This window comes from Olea europaea, unplaced genomic scaffold (genome assembly GCF_002742605.1).
Source record: "Olea europaea var. sylvestris unplaced genomic scaffold, O_europaea_v1 scaffold961, whole genome shotgun sequence".
In the NCBI taxonomy this organism is placed as follows: domain Eukaryota; kingdom Viridiplantae; phylum Streptophyta; class Magnoliopsida; order Lamiales; family Oleaceae; genus Olea; species Olea europaea.
Genome location: NW_019268110.1, coordinates 48,152 through 62,461, shown reverse-complemented (window position 1 = coordinate 62,461; position 14,310 = coordinate 48,152). Strand labels below are relative to the sequence as shown.

The 14,310-nt window shown below is 32.6% G+C and overlaps 1 protein-coding gene across 9 annotated transcripts; it reads right to left on the bottom strand.

Annotated features, from left to right (window-relative positions):
* Nucleotides 1-9,401: 9,401 nt before the first annotated feature.
* LOC111392691 (branched-chain-amino-acid aminotransferase 2, chloroplastic-like) lies at nucleotides 9,402-12,189 on the bottom strand. Of its 9 annotated transcripts, XR_002702305.1 has the most exons (7): nucleotides 11,876-12,187; nucleotides 10,837-10,906; nucleotides 10,571-10,733; nucleotides 10,313-10,444; nucleotides 10,109-10,225; nucleotides 9,736-9,796; nucleotides 9,402-9,656 (listed from the first exon to the last, which is right to left on the bottom strand). XR_002702305.1 is itself a non-coding variant. In XM_023018079.1 (5 exons), exons 2-5 carry the CDS (start codon nucleotides 10,334-10,336, stop codon nucleotides 9,598-9,600), a joined length of 261 nt encoding a protein of 86 aa, XP_022873847.1. In that variant the 5' UTR covers nucleotides 10,337-10,444; nucleotides 11,876-12,102; the 3' UTR covers nucleotides 9,402-9,597. The 9 variants fall into 9 exon arrangements, 1 of the variants encoding a protein (XP_022873847.1); XR_002702307.1 differs by having other exon boundaries at nucleotides 9,402-9,661; nucleotides 10,571-10,906; nucleotides 11,876-12,189; XR_002702308.1 differs by having other exon boundaries at nucleotides 10,346-10,444; nucleotides 10,571-10,906; nucleotides 11,876-12,188.
* Between the last annotated feature and the right edge of the window lie 2,121 nt (nucleotides 12,190-14,310).

Here is a 14,310-nt window from a genome sequence, read left to right as displayed (position 1 = left end):
GTGTTTGTCTCTTTTTTTTTTTTTTTATTTTGTCACTTTTTGAGTGTCACTTATTTTGAATTTTGTCACTTTTTTGAGTTTGTGTCACTTTTTTTTTTTGAAATGTGAAAAAGTGACAATTTTTATAAAAAAGTGACATTATGTCACTTTTTAATTTTACATAGTATCTTTTATTTCAAAAAAAACTTTTTATATGATTTTTCAAAATACCTCTAAGGGCATTTTTGTAAGTTACCCTATAATAAATGGGATACCAATCCACTAGAAATCAAGTATGGATTACATTAATTTATATGTGAGGGTTACGAATTTATTTTAAATATTGGGAGCATATTTAATTTAATTAAAGTCCATACTATATTATGCAATGCATTTGAATACATGTTAATTCTTTATTTTTCGTCATTTAAAGTTTTTGAATTCCAAGTAACCATATGAATTTGAAAGGCATATTGGATACCAACACACTAACTGAGCCAAATTCTCTCTATCTGTACTGCAATCTGAGAATTGTTTTCGAGTATGAGAAAATTAGTTATGTTCTTGAGGAGCCTTTTCTAGAGACATCGACTGAGGATTCGAATAAGAAAGAGGTAGCTGCTTACAATAAATATAGTTATGACTATAATACTATAACATGTGTCATGCTAGCAGCTATGTCACCTGAGTTGCAAAAGCAACACCAGATTACGGATGCTTGCACTATGATTTTTCACCTCCAAAAATTGTACAATCAGACATGAGCTTTCTAAGCAACTATATACTAGTGTAAAATGACATAAAGATCTTCAGTTAGTGCTCATGTGCTGAAGATGAGTGGCTTTATTGAGAAGTTGGTGCACTACTATGCCACTAATTTCACATATCTAGTGTACTACTACATCACCAGTTCATATTTTAACGCCATAAAGAGACACATATAACATACAATCACATTATACATGCTCAACCGTAATATGATTTGAAATAAAACAAGAGTCAGAGTCTACCTCTTTTGAAACAAATCTTCGGGTTTGAATACCATATGTGTCTCCTTTATCTGAAATTTTAATTTTTGGACAATTTGATCTATGTGTATATATTCTTGTTGACGTGTTATCAAAGGAAAATGGCATGAAGTAAATAAAATAAAATGTGAAGATAAAGTGAGGAACCGATGTTGCATTTTTATATCGCAAGGGTACGATATCATAACAAGTAATATAGTGGACCTCTAAGTTTGGAGTATCGTTTACACACATATTACACTTCAATATTTAAATTTATTATTTCTAACTCCAATATGATGAAAACAAACAAAAAACTGTGATTTGGTGATTTTTTATCTAACTTCTTCTAACTAATTGAAAATATCAAAATTGCACACATAGATTGACTTGATGATTCAAATACAGAATGGATATTAGGGCAAAACAATTTCATGTAAAGATCACCTTTAATTCTTAATTCAAGATTCATAAACTGATGTACAGTTCGATCGAATTTTTTTATTGTATTCAATATACCCTTCACGAGTTCTCATTAAGCCTAATTAACTAACTCACTCCCATATCTCTATGTGAATCAAACTTAGTTAAACACACTATTTGTTCTAAGAATTCATTTAAGACAGTAAGAATTAGCATACGTATCTCTACACATTATATTAAATTATCGAAATTTAATATGTGTTTTAAATCTAAAACTCACCTCTAGAATAGTAAAAGACAAAATCTTTAAATTATTGATCAAGTAATTCAAAGTATTAAATACATAACTAAAATCAAAATATATATGATGAAAGAACTTGAATCTTGAATAAAAGAAATAAAATGTCACAATAGATTGCATTGCTTGCCCTAATGAAAAAGTTAGTTACTCATGATAGATGAAGAACAACAATAAATAATAATGAAGTGCATCACTGGGTTTTGAATTGAGATGTAGAAAAGTGGATGAATTTCGCATCAAGTTTCTCTTCTTGTTCTAAATCTTTTAGTAATTCTTCTTCTCCTTTGATTTTGCTCTGTAATTCTCAAGTTGTATTTTGTCTCTCAATGTGTGGAACCCCCAAAAGTGCTTCCATTCTTATATTTATATTTCCCGTTATATTTTTCCCGGCTTTAGAGTTTTTATGGCCTTCCAAATGGACAAAACTATGCCCTAGTTACATCCAGGATGTGCCTCGACACCATAGGAGTGGTTCCGCGTGAAGTTCCTGTGTGATGCCATGGTGCCACACCTCTGTCTTCTATCCTTTGGGCATCACCTTCCTAAATTTTTTTCTTGTTGTCGTGCATAGGCGCCACAATGATGGTGACGAGATGCCAACTCTCCATCATATTCCTCCTTTTTCCATCCTTTAATGTAGAAATTTGACTCTTTTGCCCTTTCGCTCTTTTTTTACTCGGTTTATGACAATAACCTTATTTTCTCCACATTTGGCCTCACCCTTTTTTATTATTATTGATCATTGTAATGAGCTTTGAGTCGGTAACACCCCAATTTTTGAATACCAAAGGGTACCAAGTTTAAAAATACCCCTACGGTCTCACTAACTTGAGTGAAAATAGTGTAGGCGTAAAACATAAACTGAATAACTGTCCATAAAATAAAGCAAATTTTACAAGGGTTAGATTCCTAGCGTTTGGTCATCACCAAGCCTATACTAGCAAGTCAAAAACATTCCACACAATCTTTTTAACATGCATGAAATCACCTATTGACCTATACATATAAATCTACATGTTCCTGTATGACACTAAACTTAATTATTGTGCATAAATATTGTCATGCTTCACATGGATAAGAAGAAAATTCAACTAAAGCACATGATTAATTCACAAAATACAAAACAACTGACAAAAGAGATTAATATCAGATGATTCAAAACCAATTAATAAAAAATGATTCGCCTACAAACGTAAAATATACATTGTCTCCAATGTAAAAATAAATACAAAGGAGGTATAGGACTTTCCTGAATACATCAGCTAGTGTCATTGCCATCATCCTGGTGAGGTGGGTCTTGGTGGCTGGATGATATGGGAATGTCGCCTGATGAGAGAATGTCATGTAGGGCTATGCAAAGTACAACACCGTGAAAAATTCATTCGGATATTGATATTGTGTATGCATTGAATTCTGCAATTGTTAATATTGATCATTCATAGATGCCTGCAATTAATTCAGTTTATGTGGGATCTAATCATGTCTCTGTTTTTGCCTCAATTCCAACTCATCTTGTTTCTTTGTGAGCTATAACAGCATGGCCTCGATCTGACTAATAATGTCTTCATTTGGCTCGACCGGAGCAAGATGGTCGTGCCTCTATTTTTCTATGGTGGGGCTCTTGTGGAGTCTTGCTTACAAATGAAGTAATCAGTGATTTTGGATAAACTACCTCCCCGCTAGGGAGGTCACAATTTCCCATTCTCTGCATAGAGCATATATCAATGAAGGAGAACCCAAATCAATAGTTGTGGAACCTTTAAGAATATGCAATAAATTAGTCTGAATAATTGTGCCCGCATCAATATTGGGGCTTCTCCTAATCGCATAGTTCAATAAAGTCCCTTTTTTATCACTTCACTAAAATTGCTGCTGGGCAAAAGTTTAGCACATATGAAATAATGTCACACTTTGCATTTAGCATACATCCCTGTGGCCGAAAATTAGTGACATCTGTGCTCGATCATTTCCATGTGGTGTCTGGGTTATCCAACTCTCGTATTATTCCCTTCTTCACGCAGTATGGAGAAGTTATCATTATCAATATCTGGCAATCTATAGAACCTATTGATTGAGTTCTATAAAAAAGGATCCACTTGCCCCATACATAGACTTTTAAATCTCTGTGGCCCTTAGCATGTGAAATTCTCGTACCACTGTATCAACCCCAATTGTGGTTGTTTTGTAAATAACTCCAAATGTTGACCCTAGTCTACTCTCTCATTTAAAGTTTAAGATTATGGAATACAACTCTTGTGAAATACCATGTCTTGATATTTCTTATCTGCTTTGGCACTCGTAAATTTATTTTGTCACAAGGTTGGAAGAAGAGGCTGAGGATTTTGATTTCTTTTTAGATGACATTGTGAACTTCAAAAGGCAACAAAGTCAATCAATTTCAACCACTACAACCTCCATGTAATATGATGAATTTCTTAATATCAAAATACCAACAACAATTCACTTCATCAGTCTCTACTCAACACCACAACAATGTTGCATATTTCACAATGTCAATGGAAGTGAACAAACATATCAAATAGATCACCTAAATAATTTAAGTTCTCTAAGGACTTGCAACAAATACTTTGTACAATTCATAAATTCACGTCTCAAAATGCCAATACCCCACAATATACCAAAAACCCAAAATAACTTTTTTTATTTCTTTCACATCCTACCACCAAGTGTAAGAAACACAATTTATCTCAAAATTCCAAAGAAAAGTTTAGAAACATACCATTCCTTGTGTAGTCTTCATAAAGTAACCCACTAGCTTGAAGTTGATGGAAGTAAATCTTGGAGGTCAGAATGAATTGTGATGTATGGGTATAATTTGAGTTTTGTGTAGATCTTGGTAAGTTTGAAGGAAAAAAGAGAGACATTTTTGTGTTGATGTGTTGTTATATGAAGAGAATTTGAAGAATGAAGAGAAAAAAATTTGTTAGGGCTTGAGAGAATTTGGGGAAGAGTGGAATTGCTATGTGAGAGTTGTGTTGAAGTTGTAAAATAAAAAGAAGTGAGGATTTTATATATGGGAGTTGTAATGTAGAAAGAAAGAGAAAAGAAAGAAAAAATCATAGAAGTAGGCGGCCGGGTGTAGCATCGAGGCACCTGAGTTGGTTCTTTTGGTGAGGGACATTTGTTTATTTTGGTTTTTTGAGTCCTTTCGATACTTTTCAACATTCTTCCTCCATTTTGAGTTTTATTTACTCCTCCAAACTTTATGACTTGAATTCAAATATCTTGTCGATGCTTGGTTTCACCCCAAACTTAAATTTTGTTTTACAAAACACAACGAGAATATTATAAACAATATAAGAAACAAACTAAAAATTAAAAATATATATATATGTAAGGGATAGATCTTGGGCTGCTTCCTAAAAGATGTTTCTCTAAAGTCATTAACTAGATTTTGTGCCGCTATCATTCTGGAACTATGATTTTAAGGCTTTCTTTAGCTGTTAAAAATTATATTACATAGTGTTTGATGAGTTGTCCATTGACCTTGAAATTCCCCTTTATTGGATGACGTAATTCGATTGTATTATAAAGGAACACTTGTGATACTATGAAAGGTTCGGGCCATCTCAATTTCAAATTACCTAGATGAAGTTTCAATCTAAAGTTGTACAAGAGGACTTGATCTCCCATTTTGAAAACTCGATGTTGGATATTTTTGTCATGCCATTGTTTTGTCCTTTCCTTATAGATGTATACACTTTCATAGGTCTCTTTTCTGAATCCTTCCAATTCATGTAGCTGTAAGATTCTCATTTTTCTAACCTTCTCTTAGTCCATGTTCAACTGTTTCAGCGCCTAGTAAGTTCTTTGCTCAAACTTAACTAGTAAGTAGCACACTTTCCCAAACACCATACAGTATGGTGACATTCCAATCTCTGTCTTGTAAGTTGTGCAATAGGCCCTCAAAGCATCATCCAAAATCTGGGAGTAATTTTCGAGATGCATTTACCATGAGTTTCGAGATTCTTTTCAGCTATCTGTTAGAAGTTTCAACCTCTCCACTATCTGATGGTGATAATGTACGGCGATTCAATGTTGTACCCCATACTTGTGAAGTACTAGTTTGAATAGCTAATTGCAGAAGTGTGTTATAACGTCACTTATTATGGCTCTAGGTAATTTATCAATTGAAAATATGCTTGTTTACGAAGCCTACCACCACCTTTGCATCATAGGTGGGCAATGTCTTAGCTTTCTCGTATTTTGATATGTAGTCCATTGCCACTAAGATGTATCAATTGTTATAGGACGATGCAAATGGTCCCATAAAATCAATATCCCATATATCAAAGATTTCTACCTCTAGAATATTGTTAAGTGGAATCTCATGACAAGTAGAAAAGTTACCTGTTCTTTAGTGCTTATCACAAGATCTACAAAAGTTGTAACTATCCTTAAATAATGTTGGCCAAAAGAAATTGCATTGAAGCACCTCGCTGCTATTTTTGTTTGGCCAAAGAGTCCTCTATATGCTGAAGCACGAACCCATGACAAGATTGGCTTCATCTCATATTTTATCATGCACTTTCTGATGATTTGATCTGTCCCTCTTCGTTACAAGCTTGGATCATCTTAATAATAGAATTTAGCTTCATGGAAAAGCTTTTTCTTCTATTGATAAGTAAAGTTTAGGTTCAAATATCCACTTGCTGAGTAGTTGACAATGTCAGCATATCACGATGCTTTCTCAACCTGCAATAATTGCTAATCTAGAAATATTTCATTGATATCTATCTCTTTCAATTATTTCGACTATTCTAACCTCAGTAAGTGACTTGCTGCCTGATTTTATGTTCCCTTTTAGCATGAATTTCAATATCAAACTCTTATAATAACAGAACCTATTGAATCAACTTGACTTGCATTCTTTTTCTCCAACAAGTGTTTTAAACTACATGATATATATAAACTATCACCTTTGACCCAATTAGATAGCAATGAAATTTGTAAAAGGAAAATACTTTTCTTACACCTCATTTTCAATTGTTGCATAATTGATCTAAGCACCTATCAAAGTTTTTTTTAGCATAATAGATGACGTACAATATTTTTCTCCAACGTTTTCCAAGCATTGGCCCCACTATATAGTCATTGGCATCACACATAAGCTCGAAAGGTAATTCCCAATCGGTGCCACTATAACAGGTGTAGAGGTTAACTTTTCTTTCAAAGTATTAAAGGCATTTAAACACTCATCAGAAAAGTTAAATGGCACATCCTTCTCCAATAGGCTGAATAGAGGTTTTCTAATCTTTGAAAAGTTCTTAATGAATCTTCTATACAACCTTGCATGTCCCAAAAGGCTTTTGATCTCCTTAACCAAATTAGGTCGCTGCAATTTTTCAATCACTATTCCTTCATTTACTATAAAATAGCACTTCTTCCAATTAAACACCATATTCATTTCTTTGTGCCTTTATAACACCAGAGATAGATGTTTCAAGAAAAGAATCACCAAATATTGAAAAGTCATCCATAAATACCTTGATGTACTTTTCCACCATATCAGAAAATATGGCCATCACGCAACACTGAGAAGTTGTAGGTGCATTGCATAGACCAAAAGACAATCTCTTAAAGGCAAAAGTACCATGGGGACATGTGAATGTTGTTTTCTCCTAATCTTCTGGAGCAACTACTATTTGGTTGTATCCTAAATATTCATCCAAAATGCAGTAATGTGAGCGACTGACTAACCTTTCTAACGTCTGATAAGGACAATGGAAAATAATCTTTTCTTGTGGCATTTTAGCTTTTTGTAATTGATACATGCTCTCCACTTAGCTACTAATCGTGCAGGTATTAGCTCATTGTTCTCAATCTTTTCCACTTTAATTCCACCATTCTTAGGCATCACATGCACTGGACTCACCCTTGAACTGTCTGAGATGGGATAGATAATCTCTACATCTAGCAATTTGAACACTTCTTTTCTCACTACTTTCTTCAAAATTGATTTAATCCGCACTAACCTTCCACTGATGGATTTGACTCATCCTCCATTAAGATTTTCCACATACAAAGAATAGGACCGATTCCTTTAGTATCAGCTATTGTCCATCCAATTGCAATTCTATGACCCATAGTACCTCGAACAATAACTTTTTCTCATCATCCTCTGTTATATCATTTGTAACGATTATTGAAAGTGTGATGGAATTTCCCAAATAAGTATAGTGTAGATGTGATGGCAAAGGTTTGGCCTCAAGATTTAGGACCGTATCCACTGAAGGTACTGGTGGTGAATAATTGGTACCAAGAAACTCATATTGCCAATGTCTCTTTCACATGGTCTGTTTTACCAACTATAAAGCAGATTCTTCAATTGTCGACTTCTCTCATTTTGATTGTGCAATACCTCCTTCATATTAGTTCGATGTATATTCTCCTCAAATGTATCAGCTACAAGCTCCTCAAGAACATTTATTTGGCAACAAGTATGTAAGTCAATGGGTATTTCATTACCTTGAACACATTAAATATCACATGCTCATTGTCTACTCGAAGGATCATTTCTACATCATATACATCAATAAGTGTTCTTCCAGTGGCCAAAAAAAGTCTTCCTAAGATTTAAGGAATATTTGAATCTTCTTCCATGTCCAAAATAATGAAATCATCTTGGAAGATGAATTTATCAAACTTGATTAGCATATTTTCAATTATTTCCTTTGGTCTTTTGGTGTACCAGTTGAACAATTGTAAAGATATTGTTGTTGGTTTTGCTTTTCCCAATCCAAGAGAGCCTATAATTAGAGAGTGGTCTTAAAATAATATTTGTACCCAAATTACATAAAGAATGCTCAAAGTAGTTAAAACCAACAGTGCGAGATATATTAAAACTCTCTTGGTCCTTTAGTTTAGCAGGTAGCTTCTTCAGGAGAATTACACTGCATTTCTTGTTCAGGCAAACTATCTTATATTCTTTCATCTTTCTCTTGTTGGAAAGCATTTTCTTTAGAAATTTGTCATAGCTAGGCATTGGTGTTAATGTATATGTGAAGGGGATGCTCATGTACAATTTCTTGAAAATCTCTACAAATTTAGCAAAAAGCTTGTCCAACTTCTTTTTCTATAGTCGTTGAGGGAAGGAGTTGATGCCGCATACACTACAAGAAATTTATGTTTTCTCTATGAAATTTATTTGATGGGAAAGGTAATAATTTGTAGGAAAAAACTTTACCAGACAAAAATATTCTGTAAGCATATTTGTAGGGCAAACATCGAGAGAATAGGTAAAAGACTACAAATTTTTGAAATTTGTGGGCTAAAGTTTTTCCCTACAAACCCTTTGAAGACAAATACAATTTGCCGCGTAAGCTTTCCCCCAACAAAATCATTCATTTGCTAAAGTTAATTTTGCCTACGAAATATTTCACTTTTCCCTTCAAATTACTTGTGGGCTAAATTGTATTTTTCCCTACAAATAATTTTTTATGTTGAAAGAATATTTTTGAAAACACAGTAAATATTATTTTATGGGCTAAACCTATTTTTATCTACGAAAAATTGGGGAAAACATATTTGTAGATTATTATGAAAGAATTTATAGGGAAAAATTAAATTATTTTCATATGTTTTATTTTTTATTTATATTGTAATAATTTTTTTAACCTTATTCAAAATAGCATAAAAAACACAAAAAGATAGTATCAATCAATATAACATTGAATTCAAAATATTTCACCAAAACAAAAATAAAAACCATTTACAAAGTATCATTACATCTAAATTTAAAAGATCATAGCAAGCATGCTCTATATCTATTATTATGCACCTAAAAAAATATAACTATTCATCATCATGAATTAGATATGCAGCAAATCCTTCTATTCTATCATGTGGAAGATCATACAACTAATCCTATTGCTCCAACCCAAAGATGACAATCATTGATCCTGCTTGTAGTCTCCAGGTAGCACCTACACTAGGAATAGATGTTACGTATTGAGAGATGTGATTCAAACTCTATTTAAGAAAGATGTTAAAGAGTAAAATAACCTGTGCAGAAAACTTCGTCAGCATCAAGTAATTCTTCAAATGGAATTGGACATTCTTTAACCTGGCACATTTGGGAAAAATTCTTTGAGCTCTAATCTATGAAGATAAGTACGAATTGATTGAAAGTTCGAATACACAAAGGATAGCAAGCTAGGAAAAAAAATGACTTTGGAGCATATGCAGTAAAATTCCTTTAGATTCACTCATTGAAACTTAACCCATTGGTTGTTGGCGTAGAAAGAACATTTCCCCATACAAGTCGATGAATTATATGATTTTAGTAATTACTTGTAAATCTGAGTACAAAATAAACCACAGTTTCCTCGAAGAAATATATCGTATTAATCAATATGAAATGTGATTAGTTCAATACCTTCAAAATGAAGACATTACAAGAAGAGAACTCTTCAATATATCGCTTATTCATCGAATCAAGGTATAAGGCATAAGAGAACCCTCTGTTCCTTGCTCTGTTTAACGATTTCAAAACCTACAAAACTCGTTGATTAGACCAAAGATAATGCAATAAAATCTTTTACAAAGCAATAAAACGTCAAAAATGTGAAAGAGGAAATACGAGATTATTATGATCATCCAGCATATATTTTACCGGAGCATAATTTGTAATTCTTTTGACACCTCCAGCCCCAGCTCAAGCAGAATGATGAAATTCATCCTCAGCATATAGGTTCAAGGGTGTCATACCCTCCTGTTAGGAAATATTCCAAGATGATTACTCAAATGCTGCATGATGTTATAAATGAAGAAAAAAGGGCATAACAAAATGAAAGAAATAAAGGAAAAAAAGAGAATTAACATTAAAATAGTTCCCAACCAGGAATGCAAAGACGAAGAATGTGTATTCAGAAGCACGGGCCAAACCTAATAGATCCAAGCACAAGCCAAACCCAATAGATCGAATTCTCAAGCGACTATATTTTCATACTTCTTAATCTTTTCTCATAGTAACTTCGTTCATCATAAAAATAGAAAGACACCTAAAAAGTTAGTATATTTCTTGAGTTAGTAATTATTTATGAAACAAACAATTCGTGTAAAAATCAACATCTTTGAAAATACTCGATGGGAGTATAAAGATACCATGTGTACAGTGAGGATGTGTTTCTTGTATGAACGTGTTGGGAGACAAATGCCATTGGAGCAGCTACTCCTTCATACAAAATTAATACCAAATAACATTTTTGATTAGTCTAATCATTGAAGATAATAAAAATCACAAATCATAAAATTCTATAGTGGAGAGCTCAACAAACAAAAGCCGGAAAATACAAAAAAGAATGGTAAAAAAAAAGTAGAAACCCCTCCCCATTCTCTCGTCATCTTCTCCAAAGATGTTTACTGGTTATTTTTCTAAGAATAAAAGAACCAATTAAACTCATGTTACAAGATCTAATCCAAGTTATCAAAAGATTTCAAACTTCCCCTTAATACTCCTATTCTCACAAAACAAATGAAATAACCACAGCAGTGGAGAAATTTACACACCCTTGGGAAGATAAACAAGCAATCATGTATGTTTTATTGCAACATGTTCTTTCATTCCATTTTTCCCCACAAAGACATAAAACAGAACTTTCGAGCGTCGTGAAAGAGATAACAATTGACACCATCTACAAAAAACAAAATATCACGGATGGCTTTTGATGAAATCAATTCACAAATGACAACAGAAGAAACCAAATTTTAATTTGAAATCTATCCACACTTCAGGTTTTTATCATATCGTCATTGATGAATGCAGCAATTATTATCAAAATTTTGGAAATTCAAATTAATTTATTCTTAACTTTAACATTATTAGACATGGGACAGGAATTCTAAAGATTCAAAGCACAATTTTGATAAGAACAATGATTACATCTAATAAATTGGATAAAGCAAAATTTTAATCTAAAGTCAAGGAAACAAAACATTATGATAATTTTGAACACGTAACATTTTCAATTGAGTATGAACCTTCACTTTACTGTAGATCTACAATATTTCTCTATAACCCTATAAATAAATTGACAGCTACCAAGTAAATGAATTTATAGCAGACAAATAACCCAATTTACATTTCACACAATATTCCCCTGCAAATCCGGTAACAATCCTACAAAAAATGAATAAATGATACCTCTTAGCTGTCTCAAGCGTTGATTTGGGTCGTTAGGCTAGTGGGCTCGATGACTGATGGCTGATTGAAGGTGGCGGGACGGTAATATGGTGACGGAAGTTGCAACAGAGTAGGGGGAAATAGCGAAGGGAGAAGAAGAAAGAAGTGTCGGAAAAGAAAAAGTAAAAGAAAAGAAAGGGAAAACAGAAGGAAAATAAAAAAGAACGCCAAAAAAATGTGGAAATAATTTTCTTTAATTTCAGTTTTTCTTTTCAGTTTTCTTTTCAATTCGAATTTACATTTTATAAGGACTAAAAATACAAGTAAAAATGAAAATTTTTCTTCCAAATATTGGCCTACAAATAGGTCAAATTTTTTTGTAACAAAAGATATATCTTTACCCGTCAAAATTTTCTATTGGAAAAAATATAAATTTTTGTGGACACAAGTCTTCCTGTTATTGAAAATTTTAAAGCAAATCATATCCCTACAAACCGTCATATTTGTCCGGAAAAGTGAATTCCACCTACCAATATCAATTTGTCTCCCCAAATTTTGTAGGGGAAGTATAAAATTCTTGTAGTGATAAGCTTTAATGGGACTTGGTACTCTTACTTTGGGTGTTTTTATTTTCTCTCTTCCTCATCTTTTGTGGTTGGTGTAGATTTTCCATTTGCCTGTTCAACTTCTATCTCTGTCTTTTTTGCTTGGTATCTTCACATGTATCTTTAGCAATTGTACTGCACTTCTGATTGTAATAGCTTGCACTTGTTCTTTTAGATTGATCATTGTATTGCCTGACAATGTTTCTTGTTGGCTTTCTACAAGCTGTTAAGCTATCTAAACAATTTATATCTTTAGTTTTTCCATGGGTGCTTGTTGATTTTAAAAATTTGTATCAATTTGCAAGAACACTTTTTCTGTCTTTTACACGTACTAATTGAATATCTCCCCTAAACTTGGTTTTTTTCTCTTACTGGGCATTATTTGAACTTCTTTTGGCTGATTATTAGACTATTCGAAATTTGCGTATTGTCTCCATCCTAGATTATATGGTTGTCCGTATGGGTTAAAATTAAGGGTGACATTTTCAATGAACTCTACTTGGTTCTCTGGAAAACCCATAGAGAAGCAATTTTCTGTGAGATGATTGGCTCCACAATTTTCACATGATGGGTCATCGTGGCATGTGTTCCGTGTATTTTCTATTTCACCAATAACTCTACTATTTTGTAAGAGCAGCTATTTATGCATTGGTAAATATTGTAATGTCTAATTTATAAATTCCAGTTAGTTTGTGTTAGCACTCTTTCTGATGAGAATATTTAATGTGTAGTGGCGATTCACTCGAACAAAATCCATACACTGTTGAACTAATTTTTCGACAATTGATCCACCAGTAGAGGAATCCATATGAGATTTTGATAGTGTCGGAAGTCGTGTGCAGAAGTATTGCACTTGATTACCTATGGTGATTCCATGATTTGGACACTCTTATTAGCTCCTTAAACCTGTTCCACACCTTATGATAACTCTGTCCATCTCTTTATTGGAATGTTAGAATTTCCAATCGCATTTTTGCTATTTTTGTTGGTAGGAAGAATTTATTGTAGAATTTTCTAATTAGATCCTCCCAGGTAGTAATACTTTCATTAAGCTTGGCATCAAATCACTCCAATGTTGCATCAAAATAACCACGACTTGATAGAGACAATAATCCCTGGAGCATGAAAATTCTTATAATTTCAGAGAAATCTGGAGATATATGTGTTCGGATTTTTTATGAACTAGTTAAATTGGAGTGTGTTGCTATTGTAAAGCGCCAACCCGTATGGACTGAAATGTTACTAGAACAATTGTACATTAGTTGTAGAATTAAAGTTTATATACAATTTAGTTTAATCAACTATACTTTTCACATAATGCATAAAGATTTACTTTAAAATTTACTTTAAGTGTTATTTATATCTTTTTTTTTTTTTTTTTTTTTTTTTTTTTTTTTAAAAAAAAAAAATTTTAAAAAAAAAATACAATAAAGCACAATTTAATACTAAAAGAAAAAAATTTAAAAAAAAAGGTCTTTTGAATGATTTCCGTGCATGTAACATTATTGACATGAACATTCTGGGTAATAAATAAATAAAATGCTATTTTACTTTTCTTTCTCAAGCGGTATCAATCTCGAAACTTCACGAAATTTTGAGGGAAGCAAATTTTGAGGGAAGCTAGGAAACTTCTTATAATATGACATATTCAAATATCGACTTACTTTGAAAACATATATAGTACTAAAATATTTTCTAAAATCCCCCAGGGACTTGGTTTGGAAGATAAACCATATGCAGTTTACTTAAAATGATATTTAAATTCTTCAGTCATCGAATTGACAAGATTTCAAGTTTGTTCAGTAGATAACCCATGAGGCTATCAAATCCTACGGATTTTGTCCAAAAATT